Source organism: Fusarium keratoplasticum, chromosome 1, assembly GCF_025433545.1.
Source record: "Fusarium keratoplasticum isolate Fu6.1 chromosome 1, whole genome shotgun sequence".
Classification (NCBI taxonomy): Eukaryota; Fungi; Ascomycota; class Sordariomycetes; order Hypocreales; family Nectriaceae; genus Fusarium; species Fusarium keratoplasticum.
Window position 1 is genome coordinate 6,127,158 of NC_070529.1, and position 19,423 is coordinate 6,146,580.

The 19,423-nt window shown below is 52.3% G+C and overlaps 6 protein-coding genes across 6 annotated transcripts; 2 read left to right on the top strand and 4 right to left on the bottom strand.

Annotated features, from left to right (window-relative positions):
• Window positions 1-15: 15 nt before the first annotated feature.
• NCS57_00181600 (Subtilisin-like protein) lies at window positions 16-2,935 on the bottom strand (the record flags this gene model as incomplete). The annotated part of the gene is made up of 6 exons (XM_053051867.1): window positions 16-181; window positions 233-615; window positions 678-1,014; window positions 1,068-1,994; window positions 2,047-2,570; window positions 2,636-2,935. 6 exons carry the CDS (start codon window positions 2,933-2,935, stop codon window positions 16-18), a joined length of 2,637 nt encoding a protein of 878 aa, XP_052920382.1.
• Window positions 2,936-3,673: 738 nt separating this feature from the next.
• On the top strand, window positions 3,674-8,741 carry NCS57_00181700 (PNP-UDP-1 domain-containing protein; the record flags this gene model as incomplete). Its single annotated transcript, XM_053051868.1, has 3 exons — window positions 3,674-6,640; window positions 6,743-7,104; window positions 7,213-8,741. The coding sequence occupies exons 1-3, from the start codon at window positions 4,968-4,970 to the stop codon at window positions 8,739-8,741; spliced, it is 3,564 nt and encodes a 1,187-aa protein (XP_052920383.1). The 5' UTR covers window positions 3,674-4,967.
• A 196-nt stretch (window positions 8,742-8,937) lies between these two features.
• On the bottom strand, window positions 8,938-12,224 carry NCS57_00181800 (uncharacterized protein; the record flags this gene model as incomplete). Its single annotated transcript, XM_053051869.1, has 3 exons — window positions 8,938-10,943; window positions 11,913-11,995; window positions 12,166-12,224. The coding sequence occupies 3 exons, from the start codon at window positions 12,222-12,224 to the stop codon at window positions 8,938-8,940; spliced, it is 2,148 nt and encodes a 715-aa protein (XP_052920384.1).
• Window positions 12,225-13,006: 782 nt separating this feature from the next.
• Window positions 13,007-14,432, top strand: NCS57_00181900 (uncharacterized protein; the record flags this gene model as incomplete). Its single annotated transcript, XM_053051870.1, has 4 exons — window positions 13,007-13,061; window positions 13,117-13,213; window positions 13,265-13,428; window positions 13,474-14,432. 4 exons carry the CDS (start codon window positions 13,007-13,009, stop codon window positions 14,430-14,432), a joined length of 1,275 nt encoding a protein of 424 aa, XP_052920385.1.
• A 679-nt stretch (window positions 14,433-15,111) lies between these two features.
• NCS57_00182000 (uncharacterized protein) lies at window positions 15,112-15,608 on the bottom strand (the record flags this gene model as incomplete). The annotated part of the gene is made up of 2 exons (XM_053051871.1): window positions 15,112-15,291; window positions 15,363-15,608. 2 exons carry the CDS (start codon window positions 15,606-15,608, stop codon window positions 15,112-15,114), a joined length of 426 nt encoding a protein of 141 aa, XP_052920386.1.
• Window positions 15,609-16,565: 957 nt separating this feature from the next.
• Window positions 16,566-18,313, bottom strand: NCS57_00182100 (Zn(2)-C6 fungal-type domain-containing protein; the record flags this gene model as incomplete). Its single annotated transcript, XM_053051872.1, has 4 exons — window positions 17,829-18,313; window positions 17,082-17,634; window positions 16,740-16,985; window positions 16,566-16,691 (listed from the first exon to the last, which is right to left on the bottom strand). Exons 1-4 carry the CDS (start codon window positions 18,275-18,277, stop codon window positions 16,566-16,568), a joined length of 1,374 nt encoding a protein of 457 aa, XP_052920387.1. The 5' UTR covers window positions 18,278-18,313.
• Window positions 18,314-19,423: the final 1,110 nt, after the last annotated feature.

Sequence of the window (19,423 nt, forward strand, 5' to 3'; positions counted from 1 at the left end):
AACAAGCTACTCTATCTACACATTCTTCAACGCCTCCTTCATCTTACTGACAACATCCGACTCAGTTGAGTCTTCGCTCCAGATCCTTCGCCATGGTATCACAAACCAGTATCCGTCCCGGTGCTGTGGCTCACACATTGCCAGCATGATGTGTCTCATCCCTGAGCAGCTATGGGCGTCCCTGCATTGAGACTGTGTCATCAAGCCCCTTTCCGTCGCGTATTGCACAAACCTGAGAACATTGGCCGCGATTCCTGCAGCCACAGGAGCTGCATAAGAGGTGCCTGAAATATAATGATCACCTTCATCTTCATCTTCCCACACGGACGGAATGCACACGCCTAGGGTGCTGAGGTTGTCCCTCCAGGGCAATGGAGTGGGATTGAGCCCACTCTTGTTACCGTTCCCATCCCCCGCGTGGATGCAGAGCACTTGATCAAGCTTTGCTGGGAAAGATCTCGCTTGGTTGCTGCCGTAGTTCGATGCTGCTGCAGTGCAGATTATTCCCAGGGACTCGGCGCGTCTGATAGCCGCTTTGATGTTCCAGTTGGGGCTGGACAATCCAAAGGACATGTTGATGATATGAACGTCTTGTGCTATGGCCCAATCAATGGCCTGCACCCCTGGTCAGTGGTCTCCGGGGCAGATCAGCTGCAAGCATGAAAGGTAAGTCTTACATCGGCTATGTGATGCGTTCCATCGACTTCATGACCTTTTGAGATCTTGGCCACGTACAAGTCGGCCTCGGGTGCCATCTTCAATACAATAGCGGCCACGTTCGTCCCGTGTCCGTCGGTGTCGGTAACAGAAATGCCAGCTAGAAAGGATTTCTGGTCCATAACCGGACTATCTCTTTTTGTCCTGTTTTTTTTTGCCGCTCTGAAAAACACCTTTGTGTCATCAATACCCGTGTCGAGGATAGCAACGCGGATGCGATTTTTGATAGGTAGGTGGTGAATATGCTTGTTGTAGAAGCTCTCAGCCCGTTCGAGGAAAGTCTTTGCCCAGCCACAACTCAAAACCGTAAGCTTGATTCATGTGCTTGGTCATAACTTTGAGGGCCTTACCGTGAATCTACACAGTCTCCGAGTATTTTTAGTCTTGTGACATCAAATAAGCCATTAGGCGAGGAAGTAGTTTGGTATCCCGTCGGTAAAGAGAGCTGTTCTCGCACCACTTTGACTGAGCCGTTCCTTTTCGCAGGACTGTTTTGGGTATTGGATGCCTTCCTCTTGAGCACTCCTCGAGGAACCTTGAGCTCCTTTGGTTGGTTGGGGTCACCCTTGGTTGCATAGGCGGTACTCCAAGCCTCTTCAAGGTCTGCAACGGCGTCTCTGATGACTGCTCGGCACTGGTCTTCTTCACTTTTCGCATCATCGCCGTCTTCTCTGTTCGCTCGGAGACATTTTTCGATCGCACGCACATATTCTGCTACAACCTCCTCAGCCACGCTGCCTTTCTTTAGCTCAGCGAGTAACGAGATCTCTGGTCGGTCTGGGCGACGCACGAACGGCCCCAAAATTTTGCCACACGCAATCTCCAAGAGTAATTTGGCGAAAGCAACCAAGATGGGGAATTTCCTGGGTGACGTAGTTCCGATAGTTTTGCCATGACCCGTGAGCGAGTAGCTCAGGTATGGGTTGTATATCTCGTGAGCAGTTTGCTGGCAAGACTCGAAGAGAAAGAATAGATCCTCGGCTGACCAAGCGCAGCCGTCCATCCCTGTGTCGTATGTTCGGAGTAGCATTCGGCCTAGGTTTAATGCTAGAATCACCTTGTCGTATGGCCTGAGAGGATCGGGGCCTAATTGGAGTATCTCAGCCAACGAAAGAGTCGGCCAGATGGGGGGACACTGGATGATTGTCGAGGAATCGGGATTCCATACGATGCCATCTCTGTGCAGGAAAACAACGAGGGTCTCTTCACCATCGAGGCGGTCTTGGATTGTTTTGCAAGTATGCTTCATCATCTTCAATGGAGGCTCTTCAGGTGGTCTAGATATACCGTCAGTTATGTCTTGAGTCGATGGGGATGATGGGCACATGCAGTTTTGCAACAACCCTGCAAGTAGTCTGCTGCCACTTGCCTTCGACCGAGGAGCACGAGAGAAACAAGTTATGATCAAGACCTTCCGAGACTTCAGCACTCCATGTGGGCTCCCGAACCTGGATCTTCGCAACATGCTGATGCTTGCAGCCTTTGGCCCCGATAGTCTGCGATAGAGTTGTGACCAGCGTCCGTAAGGGTTCGTGGGATGTTGCCATGGACTTTCCGTTAGTCGCCAAGCTAGATTTTGGCTGATAACACCCATCTTGTCCGGTGGCGGTATAATCAATCCCACTCTCCTGGCAATCCGCGCCTTTTTGTGCGCATCTCTTCGAGTTATTTGTGTTGAACTGGGTGACTGTGCACTCTGCTTCACGTGAGCCTTTGTTGGTGTCTGGGAGCTTGATGAAGTGGGATAGATCCGAGCCATCCGATTCATCGGTGGCACGTCTCATCAACGCGTTGAGTCTCGGGAACTCATCCGTGTCTGAAGCCTCCCGCGTTTGTTCAATGGATGACGGTTGCTTCTCGGTATGCGAATCAGCCCAAGCTCAGTCTAAACCTCAGCGATAAACCCAGGACTACTCACCCCACACGAATAATCTGAACCCAACACCTGCTCGTCGATAAGCCCCTCAAGTAATATTTTGAGCTTCCGGAAGTCTCTCAGAAATTGCGTGTAATCCTCTAGGCACATTTCCTGACCTCTGCGTAGATGGAGAAACACCTGGTCCAGCTCAAAGCTCATGGCGTCTCTGGCATTCAACACAGCCAAGTTTGTTACCTGGTCTCTGCCACATGCTATTTGTTTGGATATGAGTGGCACCAGCTTTTGTAGGATGTCGATCAATGCCTTTATTTCCTCAGTGTCGAGTTCGATACGTGCCATGTTGACTGGAGGCTACCGCCATATGTAGCCCCTACCAGCGGACGAGTGATAGTGAGGAAAACTTCAGCAAGTCAGGGGATCTTCTCCGCACAGGTTTTGACAGAGAAGCTCATTCTGCGGCTGAAGTTGGTCATTCAGCCAGGCGGGGCAGGATTGCCGAGCCTCGCCCCTTCAGTCCTGCAGGTAGCTGCACAAGGAATGGAGGGTACTTGATGCGTGAACCTGCTGTGATATTTACACTGTACGCAGCCCGATGTTATGCGCAACTGATCGGTCTCTCAAGTTCTCGCTAACCTCAAAACCGGGTGGAATATGACAGAGTCGAATGCCAGGAACCAGTGTCGATCGATCAATATATGACATCTCCACGACCAGATGGCAACCCATATCCCGGCCGGGGCGGTCGGCCATATCAGAGATAGGTGCACCGAAGAAACGCGTAGGATCTTCATCGTCGCCCAAACTTGCGGGGAGCTGTTTTCCAAGTATGCGAGCTCATCTTCACCTTCATCCAGTTTGCACACGAGGGTAGACCTCCAGCACCAGCGGTTCTACGTCTGGGCGTCTTATCTCGGTGTGTTTGCTCCGTTAAATGCATCGTTAGATAAACGTCTACAGTACAGCGATGAAGTCCAGAGCCTCGTTATGCAAATGCTTTCGGTCTTGCAGAGAAACTTGGCTTTTCGTTGGTTTTTCCTTCATTACAGAAAAAGGCTTCGTTGCTAAAATTTAGAAGTCGCCTCGACGGACCATGATGCACCTGCGGATGGAAATATCACCAGCGCCTCTGGGCTCGAGGGTACACCCTCGCAGGCACTGGAAGCCATCGAATCCAGCATAAACAGACTCAACCGCCTTGGTGTTGCCATCAGGAAACACTCTGTCTCCAGTCTCGATGATCGGATCAACACTTTCACACAGAAATACGGGGACGAGGATTATACTCAACTGGCAAGATTGATTATTCAGTTCAAGTACAAGACTGCTTCCGTGTCCCTGCAAGAGCATCTGGCTCTTAGCATGGCATCCCGGCGGCAAAAGCTCAGGTACCTCCACAGACACCAGTCCAAGCTCGCTGGCCAGATCAACACCAAACATAGTGAAAGAACAGGGGAGGGGAAGGTCCAGGCACTGGCATCCTCGGTCACGGAGAGTGATGCCGCCAGAGGAGAGAAGCGAAGATCTCCCTCGATTCTCCTAAGAGCGGCAATGACCTTCAAGAGGCAACATCTTGACCATTCCCCAATGTTGGGTGAGCACTCCGAGACCAACGCCTCAAAGTTCGCTCCATCACCGTCTGTTATTGCCAAACTGAAACAAGGCGAAAACGACTCCGTCGTGTCCTCGTCGAAGGAGAGCCGCACCTTCATGGCTGATGCACTTGAAGACTACCCGGAACCGCCAGAGTGTGGACCTCACCAACCGGAGCCCCCCTGCCCGTTTTGCTGCCGACCACTGGAAAAGCACGAGAGAATGGGATTGGCGTGGGTGTATGTTTTCTCCTTATGTTCATTCTAGTGGCACAGAAGTTGAAATATCTTGCAGACGCCATGTCAACAAAGACCTTTGCCCTTTCATTTGCCTTTCTGACAACTGCGCACAAGGGCCTCTCAACTTCCAAGAGTTCAACACCTGGGCCAAACATATGAGAGATATCCATACAACAAAGTGGCCACAGAAAATCCACAAGCCGTTCATCTGGGCCTGCGATATTGATCACGAGGTAGAAGAATTCTCCGAAAAGGGCCAATTCCAACAACACCTTGCCTCCGAACACTCGGATTGCACCGACGAGGAAAAGCATGCCATAGCGGAGTCTTGTCAGATACCTCGCAAGAGGGGCAGAAATATTTGCCCCATCTGTGGGTATGACCTCACAGGCACCGGAAATCAAGAACTGTCATCCTCAATTCAGAAGTGGGCGAGGGGATCGGCAGTTGATGAATTGACTCGGCTCGAACTGATGGAGAAACATGTAGCAGGGCACCTCAGACGATTGGCAATCGACAGCTCTAATAATCTAGGAGACTACATGGGTCCCGCATCCGAGGCAAGCTTGATCACATCCGAGCCAGACCTGGCCGATAGAGACTCCAAGATCTGTTGCCCAAGCGGTGCTGATCTGCTGGACAGTATCCCACTGGAGTTTTCAGATGTTGAGGATGGCTCAGGGAATTCTTCTCAGCAAATTTTGGATGGTTTTGATCCTCAATGGCTATCTTCAGATATCAAGATTCTGTTGATGCTGCCGAAAGATCTCTCGCCCTTAGCTGCGCAAGGATGGTCCCGGATACGACAGGAAATTTTGAAGACGACTGATGCAGCTTTGGGCGCACCCACTTCAGACCCAATACTAGAGCACTTCCGATCTCAACAAAGGGAACACAGGTTTGAAGATGTCGCCCCACGTGTCGTGGCCATCCCGCCTGCGAGTCGAGACGATTTCCAGATTGCCATCGTCTGCGATCTGCTGGTCGAGTACAATGCCATCTCCCACCTCGTTGATGGGGTCTGGGACGAGAACTACGGCGGGTCACCTGGCGACCCCAATAAGTACACTGCCGGACGAATTGGGCCATTGAATATTATCATCGTATTGTTGTCCGGCTTAAGGAAAGTCAGGACTGCGAGCGAAACCGCCTGGATTCGGTTTAGTTTCCCGAACCTGGAGCTTCTTCTTCTGACGGGAATCTGTGGAGGCGTTCCCAAGACGGGGACCGGCAATGAACTCGTTCTTGGGGATGTCGTTATCAGCAACACCATCGTTCGCTACGAGAGGCTATATCCCCCAACATTCGAAACCATGAACACGCTCGGCGATAGGCTCGGAAGGTCGCCGTTACACATCCAAAATCTCTTTACAGCGTTGAAGGCAAGCCACAGTATCCAGCTGCTCGAGCAACAGGCAGCCTCCCACTTGGAGAAGCTTCAGAGTTGGCAGTCAGACGTGGATGAAGCAGCAAACTACTGGTATCCTGGAGCCGACAACGATCAGCTGTATCCGGCCTCCTATCTCCATAGGCATCGCTCTACGGGACTCTGCGGAGTATGCAATGATGACTCTCCTGTGGTATGCGATGCGAGCAGCAAACTCTCATGCCATGAGCTCGGATGTGACGTACAACAGCGCGTCCCCAGAAAGCGGCTCCAAGACAGTGATACGCTTCGAGTGCCTCGAGTTTTCGTCGGCCGTCTCGGATTAGGAGGCATAATACCCACGTCAGGAGAAGATCGCGATGCAATCGCCCAAGAGCATGACCTAATCGCATTCGCGATAAAATACACCAGCGCCTCGGTTGGCATCCCTTGTATCATCGTCAAAGGCATCTGTGACTACGCCGACAACCACAATAGCAAAAGCTGGCTGCAGTTTGCAGCTGTCACAGCTGCGTCAGTCGCCAAGGCGCTTGTCGAGAAGTACCTGCGAACCGACGAGCCTTCCAGTTCGAGACAAAAAGATGACCTGGAAGATGACCCATCCGACAATGAGTCAACCTCCTATAGCCCTACTTCAGGTAGAAACATGGGATCAGTCTCAGATACCGATCAGAGGACCCCCGCTCGGGCCGCATACCGCGTTATCCCCTCCAATCAAAACGAGAGCTTTATCCCCCGTTCTGATATAAACACCAAACTCGACCAACTGCTGCCATCCGACTCGAGTGAATTTCACAGCGCAGCGCTCTGGGGCCTTGAGGGGTCAGGGTAAGAGAGATCTTTGTCAAGTATTCAGGTAGGAGGCATCACTAAAGCATCCATCTACAGGAAAACACAAATCGCTCTCCATTATGCACACAACCGCTGTAGTGACCCCGATTGCTCAGTCTTTTGGGTCCAAGCAGATACGAATGAGACCTTCACGCAAGACTACGAAAATATTGCTCGTACGCTGGGTCTGGAAAGCAGTTTGAAAGGAAAGGAACTTCTGGATGCAGTACGCCATGGCATAGGGTCGCAGGAACGATGGGTCCTTGTCCTGGATAACGCCAATGACCTGACTCTTTTTGGTGCAGGCTCGACGCCTGGCAGACAACAGCACACTCTATTGAACTTCATTCCGAAGGGACCGAGCGGCACGGTACTATGGACAAGCTGTGACCAGCGAGTTATAAAACTTGTTGGCTGGCAGCGAGGGATCCGAGTCGGCAAGATGACAATCGAGGAGTCAAGTAAGTTACTTGAGACATCTAGGCATCAAGCAACGCCCAGTGGAGAGGCTCGAGAAGCGGAACTCTTACTCGAGGAGCTTGAATGGCTCCCGTTGGCCGTTTCGCAAGCGGGAGTGTATATGTACAATGCAGAGACATCTGTATCCGAGTACTTGTCCCAGGTGAAGCAAGAAAGTAGCCGATGGCAGGTTCTTGGAGAGGATGAGTTTGACAGGCACAGATGGAGTGACGCCCACAAGAGCATGCTGAGGACTTGGAGCATCTCCATTCGCCGACTGAAACAAGAGAGCCAGACTGCGTATAGGATTCTCCACATCCTAGCATTTGTTGACAATCAGAGCATCCCGATGGAGTTGCTCGCAGCGGCCGCCAGCTACCACAAGAAAACTCAGATAGGGGAGGGAGAGAGAGAACAGAAACTCAAGAGGGCAGTACGCCTACTCAAAGACTTCTCGTTCATGACAGAGCTCCAGAGCGGAGACGACGAGCGAACGTTTGAGATGCACCGACTGGTGGCGCATGCAGCTCGGTACGACCTCAGGAAGGGAAAGTCCCCAGGCCAACTTGATGTACACTTTGCCCAAGTTGCGCTACGCGTCGTGGATGGTGCCTATCCTCATGTTACACAACACAATCACGAGAGAGAAAGTGACAGTCAGAGATACCTGGCACATGCACTGCGAGTATGCGAATGGGCCGAGATTCATGGAATGGAAAAAGAGGCGTACAATCTTCAGGTTCGGGCTTGCCAATTTCTCTACTGGCGTGGGCGATGGGAGGAGGTACGGCTTGCGATGGAAACCCAGGTGCGTCTGGCGCAAAAGGGATTTGGCGAGAGGCATCAGACCTCGATTCAGGCGCTGTTGAATCTTGGATGGACATTCATCAATCTGGAGCAACTCCAAGCGGCCGAACAATGCGCCCGAAATACAATTACGCTGGCGTCAGAGGCGCTGGGTGACAAGGATCAGCACACGCTTGATTGCAAACGTCTCCTCGCGGTAGTTCACAGACAACAGGGCCGCTGGAAGGATGCGAAAGAGTTGTTCATGAACATATTGGACGACGCACGACAATTCTTGGACACGGATCATGACCTAACCCTCAACTGCATGCACGAATTGGCCCGCACTTACCTGAAGCTAAAGGAGTATGATGAGGCCGATGACCTCCTTCGTCGGCTACTGAAGCTGCGTCAAGACAAAGATGGCCAGAATCACCCCAAGACGTTGAAAGTCCTTAGCCTTCTAGGTGATCTGCATTACGGACACGGGCGGTACGATGAGGCGGTCAAAGTACTGTCTGCCCTGTTGGACCTGGAGCGTCAGTCACTTGGCGACGAGCATTCAACTACCTTAATCACGATGTATAACCTGGCCAATTCACTGAGGTGTCGAGGGCAGAATAAGGAGGCTCTTGAGCTGATGCAGGAGTGCTCGCGCTTGCGCCGTGCAATCTTGGGAGCAGAACACCCACACACAAAATATGCGGATGAGGCGGTTAAGGATTGGGAACGCGAGGACATGGAGGCGGATGAGGGCCATGAAGACGAGGGCATGGAAGTAGATGAGGATAGTGTACCTAAGGACGTGGTAGATGAGGTCCCTAAACGCGAGGACATGGACGTCGAGCCGTAGATGGAAATCTTTAGTCTGTCTGAGAAGGGTGGTTGTGTCAGGCGAACAATCTTATTGGGACCCCAGTATACAAAGCGAATTTGACCTTATTCATCATTCATCACTTGTAGATATGCTTAATATCGCTCTCTCAAAATCGTTCAGCTTTGAGAAACTTTATTCAAATATCTTGGCGGCCTATACTAGTTCGAATCCCCTAGATGAGGGCCAAGCATGCAGCAGATGCATCCATGTCACCCTGGATTTCTGTTGACTGAGCTGTCAAAATCGAGTCTGGCGCTTGATCGTTTTCCTGTATGATCAGTGGCTCCGGGGTTGAAATGGCCTCCAAACTCGACTGATTCGGAACATCCAGAGGCTCTGGCTGCTGCTGAATCGTCACCTCCACTACAATGTCACACCCCTGGGTATCAGGCACGGGGCCGATGGGCTCGTTCGCGGCATTCTGCTGTCCGCCTCCAGTCACGAATGAGTTGTTGTCGACAAAGACGGTTGTGCTGTCTGAGGTATACGTCTCGACCAGGGGGACGTCGCTCGTTATGATCTCGGGCTGATTGTTATGCGGCAACTGGCTCTGCTCCGGAGGTATATATGTCGGCGAGTAGACAGGCGACTGGTATGTCACGGTAGCTTGGGCTTGTGTCGTAGGGGTTGGGTCGTAGAAGAATGGTTGCTGGAAAGTATACATAGGTGCTTGGGTCGTAGGGACTTGGTTGGTGACTGCCGGTTGCTGGCTCGGTTGAGGAGGCATGCATGACTCTTGGGGGGCGGGTGGAGGAAGATCGCTATTTTGATCCGGGGGCATGACGAGATCGAATGAGGTAGGTTGCTGGGTAGGGACTGGCTGGTGGATTTGCTGTTGAGGCACTTGCTGTTGCGCAGGTTGCTGTATAGGCTGTTGCTGAACCTCCTGGGTGTAGTATTGAGGCTGCTCCTGAGGGAGAATTGGTTGTTGAGGTACTGGCTGTTGAGTGGGCTGCTGCTGAACCTCTTGAGGATAATATTGCGGTTGCTCTTGGGGCATAACTGGTTGCTGCTGACCAGGCTGCTGTTGGGCCTCCTGGGTATAGTACTGTGGTTGTTCCTGAGGGATAACCGGCTGCTGAGGCACTTGCTGTTGTTCCTGCACGGGCTGCTGATCATACGCCGGGTTCTGACCGTACTGATACTGAGGCTCCTGATGCTGCTCATAGCCCTGCTGAGGCTCATTGCCAGGGTATGCAAACTGCCCGCTGTTGTCGTACAGCGCAGGTTGCTCAAACACAGGCTGCTCCTGTTGCGCAGAGTACTGGTACACCGCCTGCTGCTCATAGGCAGGCTGCTGATACCCAGCCTGCGTCTGATTCCCATCCATAAACGACTGCTGCTCCGAAAACGCAGCCTGCTGAAAGCCGGGGTTCTCCTGATACTGTCCCTGCTCTTCATACCCTCCGTCGTCAGAACTATTTCCGCCGCCGCCGCCGCCTTCGCCGTCAGAGTCCATGGATAAACCGCTGGCTTGTGTCATGATCCGGCCCATCTTCTTCCAGTTCTTCTTCTTGCCGAGTTTGCCCATCTGTCGACTCGCCACTTCGACGCCGTGGCCTGTGAGTCTGGCCGCGTTGATGGTGGCAGACAAAAGAGCGTCTCCGGCGTTTTGGTTGCTGTTGGGCTGTCCAGATCTTGATCTTGTGACGACCTTGTTGCTCTGCCCCGGTCGTTTTCTTGGTTGTTGTCCTGGACGATCCCAAGTCGAGAGTCCGAGGCTCTCATTGATGTAGAACGGTACCTGGTCTGGAGTCCTCAACTCCTTCCACCCATCAGGCAGAGAATTCGCCGGCTTCGTCCACGAGCTGCTCCCCATCTTGCGATTAAAGTAAAAGGTCCTCCCATCAGGCGTTCTTCTCTCCTCCCAACCCGCCGGCAGCCCCGAGTATCCCGACAACGCAGCCGCCGTAGGCTTGATGTGCGTCTTCAAACCCGTCGAATTATGCGTATACCAGAGTCGCCCTGAAACATTCTTGCGGATGGTCCACAGGTGGGAGGTGGGGTCTGGGACGGAGAGTTGTACGCGGGGATCGGAGTCGGTTACGTAGTAAGTCTTGTCGTGGCCGTGGGACATGTTGACAGCATTGGCGGTGAAGCACCAGACGCAAAAGACTGTAGTGATGCGCGCGGTGCTGCAGATGAGACAGGTGTAGATGGAGACGTTTGGTGGGATGGCTGTAAGTTGTCAGTATCTGTTGTCCATTCTCTCGTCTACTGCGCTCACCTTTGCGACAATGGTTGCAAATTGAAGAGGTCGACGAATTTTGTCCAGTTGATACCCGTCCACTCGGCGCTGGCTGCGTCGCAGGAGGGACAGCAGCATGTTCCCACAGTGGACTTGTCAATGTGCTCGGCGTTGTGATGGTCGTCCCAGGCGTCGCAATACCAGCGCTGCTGCTGCTGATACTCGGGGGTCTTCCATGTTCGGCCGTAAACGAGTGTATGCTATTATGATCGCTTATCGATTGGGGACGTTGCAGAGCTGGGCTCGCTGGTGGTGGTTGTGGTGGGTGCTCGGGTGTCGGTTGGGGCGGGGGGTTCTGAGGTGCTGAAGGGCTCGAGATTGAGGGTTGATGGTGGTGGTGAGGTTGTTGCTGTTGTTGCTGTTGCTGCTGCTGCTGCTGCTGCGACAGCTGTTGGTGATAGTCATGTTGCTGCTGAGGCTGAGAGACTTGCTGATGTGGTTGCTGGTGGTGGTGGTAATTATGCTGTTGAGGCTGCGGAGGCTGCGGAGGTTGCTGCGTTTGTTGGTGTGGTGGGATTTGGTGATGGGGTTGCTGCTGTTGCTGATGCTCCTGTTGCTGCGGGTATGCTTGCTGCTGCTGTGGTTGTTGTTGCGACTGTGGGTGCTGCTGGTTCGGGTATGTCTGCTGTTGATGCGGACTTTGGTGTTGAGGCTGCTGATAAGGCGGCTGTTGTTGCTGCGCCTGTGGTGGATGTTGCTGGCTTGGCAACTGCTGTTGTTGATTTGGTTGGTGATGCTGTTGGCTTGGCTGCTGATACTGGCTTGGCTGTTGGTATTGCTGGCTTGGCGATTGATGCTGCTGTTGAGGCTGCTGGTACTGATGCGGTTGCTGTTGCTGAGGATAATGAACACCACCCGCCGGGGCTGGCTGAGCCACGGGCTGACCCTGCTGAAGATACTGTTGCGGATGCCCATATTGACCTGGCTGAGCTTGAGGATATTGATTCGGTTGCTGATGAGGGTACTGCTGTTGACCTTGCGGCTGCGGATGAATTGGTGGGGCACTCCAAGTAGAAGCAGGCCTCAAAGCCAAAGAAACAGGACGCGGAGAAGCAGAATGGGTCGAAGATGCTCCTACTGCCTTTCGAGCAACTCGCTGAGACGGTGCCGTGCTGGCGGCACGGGTAGGCTGTGGAGAAGCCATTTACTTACACACGCGTGGGGAGAGTAGAGACGAGCGAAAAGGGTCGCAAATCCAAGGACCCGGACATCTTGGCATCCCATTCCTAGCTATTTATTACCCAGCCCAACCCAACGCCCGCCTTGCCTTGCCTGCCAGCAGGACCCTGCTCCGGCACTAAAGAGAGGGGGTAAAGAATGCCCACGGGGTCGAGAGCAAGACAGCTCGTCTTCAACCCCTCAGTCCAGATAGGAACAGGGGTCCCTCAGCCGCAGACCGGTCGCGACCAACGAGATGGCCGCATCGCCATTTCGTGGCGCGCGCTATCGATGCCGGGCTCCTCTTTCAGGAAGCCGAGGCAGATTTCGATCCTAGCTTCCGTTGGGGCCGGAAGGCTTGTTGTGTGATCTGTGCTTGAGGTATGGATGGAGGGCGTTTTGTTGGAGCAGGTATGGATAGCAGTTTGAGAGCGTACATAAGCTAGGAGATAGTTCAAAGTGTCAGAATGATGGTGAGATCTCTATTGGCTAGTCTAGCAAAGTGCGGAATACTATGGCACCCATCCTTAACCTAGTGACTTGTCAATTCATTGTATCACCTGTCTTCAATACCTTGCTCCAGCCTGCATGAGAATCACACTACAATCCCATTCCCGTTGCACAAATCCGCATAAAACAATTGCCCAATTAATTGCAGCCTCGTTTTATCACGCGTATCATATCTGATTTCTCAGAGCCTGCCTGATGTGCTTCGCCTCAGACCGCGCACCACCCTGGTCGGACAGATCAGGCTGAGCGCCTATTGAAACATTGGTCCTCCCCTTTTTTCGCAACTTGAACCTCTAAATATTCCTTTTCTTCATGATACCCAAAAATGCCTGACAATTCTCCCGATTGTGTTCCATTGAAGGCTCGGGTTTGGGATAAGAGTAAGTTGATGATGGATGTCGCTGGTTGATGGGGAGAATGCTGATCTTGCCTCAGGCAAAAACGACTGGCGGGAAGAGACAATCACGACACCTCAACTTCATGGCGCAACCGAACTTCCTATCCTCCAATCCGACTCACACGTGGTAGTAATGTCAGTAATTCATTTTCGGATCTCATCCGACTACCACTAATGCCTTCTCAGCTTCGCCGACGCAGACAAGATCCGCGAGTGCAAATCGTGTCGCCGATGTTTCACCACCCAATTCCAGATGCCACAGCTCTGGTGGTCAAACTACGCTAAAAAGTCCAACGGCCACTTTGGATGCGAGACATTTAGAGATAAAGACGGCATTGTTACATCACTCAGTGAGCAACCCAGTCATTCTTTATGATCCACGCTGACACCCACAGATGCATGGTCACGGTACCTCGTCAAGCAGTTACATGAAGGCGGGCATTCCTGGTACAAGTTTAACACACTTACCAGATGGATCGCCTCATCTCACCAGACAATTCTTCTCGTTTTTGAATCCGAAAAGCAGTCGAAGCTCACTGAGCTCATCCCCAACGGGATGCTCGACGGCTCCCACACCGAACCTCACCACGACCCCTTCTGGGTCCACGTCCGACTTCTTGAAGAGCTCTCGGATCTACAGAACAATGCCGTTTGGACGGTGAGGACCGAAATTCGCAAGGTCGAGAAGAAGAAGCAGCGCAGTAAGCCAGACCCCGACTACAGGGGTCTACACGACCTCGCAAGACACGCCATTCACGTCTCCGAAACCCTCGATGTCTGCCTCAAGACAGTCAAATCCATTGTCGAACAACACAAGACTTTGGAGGAAGAACAATGGTTTGGCGAGCAGCCAAGGAAGGGGAGCTTCCGACAAGTCCGCGAGCGCCTGTTCTGGTACGAGCACACCCTCGAAAGCCTCAAATCTCGAGCCCTCTCCAACAAAGAGCGCCTCATCAACGAGATACAACTCTCCTTCAACCTAGTCGCGCAGTACGACTCGGCCATCTCTGTCCAGATCGGTCAGGCCACCCAGTCCGACAGCGCTGCGATGAAGACAATCGCATTCGCCACCCTGACTTTCCTCCCCGCGACGTTCATCTCTGCCGTATTCAGCATGTCCTTCTTCAACATCGACGACGATACAGGAGAATGGACCGTTTCAAACAAATTCTGGATATACTGGGTCATTGCGATACCCGTGACAATACTCACCGCTGCAGGGTGGTATTCTCGACGGATCATCGCTCCGCCACTGCGGATTGGAGAAGAGGAGCGGCGGGCAAATAGGTTGAAAGAGTTGAAGAAACGTCTGGAGAAGTCTCGTAAGGATGATGATGCTTTAGAGATGGTGTAGAGCAGTGTGCTGGAGGATGTCGCATGGCTCGTGTGAGAGTTTGAGTGAGGATGGGCGAAAAGAAGACTTTCAGATGATAACCACAAAGATAATGACTTGTACACACGCATTGAATACTTTCATATCTTTTATCATGATAGATATACCAAGACACATAGACCTCGTGATTGCTTTGAATACGTGACAGCAAGGACATGGCGACTAGCAGCTGACCACGCCATGCCAGCATCCTGTGGTTAATGAACATGATGTGAGGCTTTTGCATTGAGTCATCGAAGCTTTGCAAACGGAACTTCTACGGTCCTCACTTATCCACATGGTTAGACAGGAAACGGTGTTGCGTTTCGTACACAAGGCGCAGGCGACGGAACAACAACCAGCACGAGGGCAATGGCATCAGACTTTCTCAGTAACTATTTAGCTGCCAAATGCCCATTAATCATTCCTACGTAGAGCCTCATAGCAATCTTTGGCCTCTCATCCACTCCAGAATAGAAGCCATCCGCAAGGCCTGCTAGTCAAGATGAACCACTCGTCCGCTTGCACCGCCAAACCCTCGAGGTGAGCTTGAAGCTCCTTGTCCCACTCATACCCAGGTTAGTGACTGCTTGACCTGGTTTCTCAGTGTAATAGTGTATACTTACAAGGACCGCAATAGTCCATTTCAAATGGATTCGCATCAGTGTCCGTTGACGGGCTGTTTACCGCGCTTGCGCTTCTCGTTCGCCTTTGTGCCCTGATCCGCCGGCATCTTGACCATCTCCTGTTGAGCTTTTTGCCCGTTTCGTGCCGGGCTTTCACTCTGGTCTCCTCCTCCGAAACCTTGCGATGCTCCTCCGTCATGAGGCCTCATCTCCGGCTTGTTCAATCGTCAGCTTCGGCGTCCATCAGCAGATGATTGAACAAAACACTCACCAACTACTTCATAACCAACATTCCCCCCATCGCCTTACCATTCTCGGGTTCCATGGGCTTCATGGCCAGTCTCCTTCTAAGCGTCTGGGCCCACTCCAACTCCTTTCTCTCCATCTCGGCCGCAAACCTGGCATCTCTTTGCGCCCTTTTGGCTTCCAGCTCGGCGGTGATCTCTTTGGCGCGCTCGTCAGCGGCAAGTTTCAGGTCGTTCCAGCTGTCGAAGCCGGCGTCGGAGGGGACTCGGTCCCAGTCGGAAGACATGGTGGAGATGGTGAGGTTTGGTGATGATCAAGGTGGGAGGGCTTGCGGAGAATGGAGAAGGAGAGAAGAAGGCAGAAGGGCGAAGGCAGAACTCATAATATAGCTTTGAGGGGAAGAGTCACGGTCAACAGCAAACGAACAGAATGAGCATTGTTCTCAACGAACGTTTACTCTTCGTCAGTGTTTGGGCATCTCTCGCTCATGCCTCCCGATCGCTCAACAGGTGCCTCCCTCGGGAAACAATTGAGGGATCAGGTGGGAAGGCACCTCAGCTCGCACAACACCTTCCTACCTGTCTGTTCATCAGTACCAACGCAAGTCTCTTTCTGCCAACAGCTCTTATTCTCAGCACCTAAATCATCCACGCAGCCTCACCATCAGCTCAGCAAACATCCATCAGTTCAGCCAACAACACGCGCCATCGCCTTTGGCTTCAACCCTTGTGAGCCCCCTGTTTGTCGCAAAACGGGCTCTAACCATCTGGTCTTCACCAGTGTCAATTCTTCACTCGGTTGTCACAGACAACCACGCGGTCCAGCCTCCTCCATCAGAGCCGTCGCGAGAAATCGACCCAAGGACAGACGAGGGCAACCTTGACCCTGAACAGCTACAAGTTGCTCTGCCCTTGGAACAATGCAGCTCCCTGGCCTTGTTTTGACTAATTTACGGCGTCACAGTACATGATTTGAGGAGACTGATAGAATATATGGGCAGTGTGCATAAGATGAAAACATTCGTCATGTTGCATCCGCAATGTGTACAGAAGCCCATCCAGAGTCCTTAACAACGACTCTTCTATCCGTAAAATGCATATGATACTCAGTTTCAAACACCTGTCTATTGACATGAAGCCGCGTGGCTTGCCTCTCCGCGAGGCTATTCTGACCTGGGTATTTCCTCTCAAATCAAAACCGCTAGTACATGATAATTACGTCGTCGGTTCTACATGCTCAGTCTCTATAACTCTCGGGTATCCTGCACAGAGTCTTCCATCGTCCGTATGGGTATGTTTCCGTCAATCCCTGGCATGAATGCGCGATATGACGCTGCGAGGGTCCAGTTATTCAGGTCTCGTAGTGTTGCCTGCTCTTGGTCAGTCTTGGTTCTCGTCAGATACTCAAGGGAGCATACCTCGGCTTCTGCATTCAGCCTCCTCTTCCCCGTCGCCTCATCAACGCATAAGGCGTCCTCGACTGTTCCCGCCCAGGACACTTTAACTCCTGCTGTGCAGGCGGCGAGCCACTGTAGGCCACCATGTTGCATCTCAGGGCGTTGGATCACGTAGTCTCGGAAGTAGGGCCAGATGATGCAGTCGATCATGTCGATGTGTGGAACAAAAACCTGGAGCTCAGTTGGCCGGATCCAATCTGGCATTGCCTGTGTGTTGTTAGCCAACCGCCTCCGTTATTTGAACAACTACAGCCACGAGACTAGATAGACGTCTCCAGTTGAGCAGTGGAGAATCACACTCACCGAGTATGTATCTGGTGTCGGATTGATCATCCACCTCATGACGACCCATACAATCCACACGGAAGCCATAGAAGTAAACGAATAGTCTTGATGTCGAGAACTATATATGAACTGCACCGCCCACTTGCTGATCATGGGCGCAGTGTCGTACTCCCTCTTGTCAAACAATGCCGCCACCGTCGGGAAGGCCCCAGTGAGCTCGTCGGGCTTAACCCCCGAGGCGATGAGCTGTCGGGCCTTGTTCATGGTGTCGGCCCACGCCTTTGTCACCGACGCCATGCCGTGCCCGTCGTTGGCCGTCATCATGGCCCAGTTGTGCTTGGCATAGTAGTTCTGGAGTTGACTCCTCTGAGCTTCAGGAGGGTAGTGGTTTGCTTTGATGCCACTGGAGAAGGGGAGGTTTCCGAAATTAGATGAAAAGTAGCACTGGGTGCGGGCTTTGAGATCGATGGACACAGCCTCTGTTGGGATGGTCACGCCTTGGACCCATTCCGTCCTGTCAAAGAGCGTCTCGATGAACTTGTTCTGTGCTTCGCCGCTTGAACCGAGGAGCCTATTACAGATTAGGGGATCTTCCAAGGGCTGAGTTGCTGAACGAGGAACAGAGAAATCAACATGAAAGCATGGGCAGGTACACTGCGAGGAAGCCAGATGACATCAAAGCAATCATGAAGGATGAGTCCATCAACATAGTCTATTTCGTCTGTACCAAAAACACCCATGCTCACAAAACAAAACGCAACTGACCTTTCAGAGATGACGACCGACTTGGACCTCGACTCAAGATAGGAAACGATCGACTCAACAGGCTCCCCTATCCTGATCCAGGCCATGACCTCGGCCGCCTCCGCATCAGTCCCGGTCCTCATGGCCGCCAGGATGGTCTCGAGCTGCTGAAGCCTATCCTTCTGCTGGTTGAACGCATGCGTGAGCTTGTTCAGCCTGTCGCCCGACAGCGTGCGCGTGTCGTATGCGCACGTGTGCCCGTTGAACTGACACCTGGCGCAGGGGTGTCTCCCGTCGCACTTTGTCTTTGTCCTCCGACACTGCACGCACGCGTGATTAGTCGTCGACGTCTTGCGGGACGAGGCGACGGCGACGCGAGAGGCCGTCCGGGCGGCGGCCAGGTCGGGGCCAGGTGCGCCTCCCGGTTTCGGGGCGAGGCTGGGCAGCTTGGTGGTCTCCATGGCCCCCATGCTGCGGCCTATGACGTTATTCTCGTGGGCCCTGGATTTCTCATGTGTTTCTTGTTGCCGTTATTCGTCGGCGGGTAGGTTGTTTTTGCACTGCTGGTTTTGCGGGATGGGTTTGGATGCGGGGTTCATCAGGTGATCACGCGTTATTACTAAGGGAACCGCTTTTGGCAAGTCGTTTGAATATCATTGAATGGCGTTTACAATTTTGATGAAGAGGGTATTAATGGTCTCTGAGGACAGTATAATGTCAAGTGGTTTTGTCAGCTCTAGTACACAAACTATGAGGGGTCTGGCTTAAATAGAGCAGTCTCTAAGCACCATCTTGGTTAGTGGATTTCTGGCCATCAGGGTGAAACTTGGGTTAGGGATCATCCAATGGTCAGATTCAACTCATAGATGTTCTCATCGAGAATAGATTCAATATACATATATAGAAGGTATCTTCATCCGGCCCTTCCCCGGCGTCCTGGTGGCTTCTCTGTGCTACCGGACCTGCATCTACCCCGGTTTCAGCTTGAAATTCAAGCTTCTTCAGTGGCTGCAAAGGGACAGCAATTTTTGCATATTCGAAGCTAGCCAGCCAATCTGAGATAATAGCCCCCCACGGCAAGTCTGTCGAAGGTGAGGAGAGCGTGGTGGCATGCTTGGCTCGAGGCGCCACCGACCGAATTCCGAGCCTGGTTTCTTTAGTCTCGACTATACAAGATCAGGCTCTCTCCCAATCTCGTTTTCTCATTGTTCTTCATTTGTATGTGGTGGGCTATTCTTCTACTCGGACTCAGGGCTTTTGAGTTAGCTCCACCATGACCTTGTCAGTAACAAGGTCATATTGTCTTCTCGTTCTTCTTTTTCTTTTACATCGAACTTCGTCCCAGACCACTCAACCACTAGATGTCATTGGTTACGTTGTTGAAAAGGGGCATCTAAGTAAGCGCAGGCACTTCTCCTCATTCGCGTGAATCATCATGTTGAGAACTTTCAATAGTTATGACAGTCCGTTGCGGAGACAAAGGAGACACGGTCGAAACTTACACGTCATCCCCTGGCGAATCTATGACTACGGAATTCCTCTCTTGCTATTAAAAGGGTCAAGATCCTTACCCTTACCCGATTCCCTGCGGCAGCATGAAGGTTGTAGAATCATGG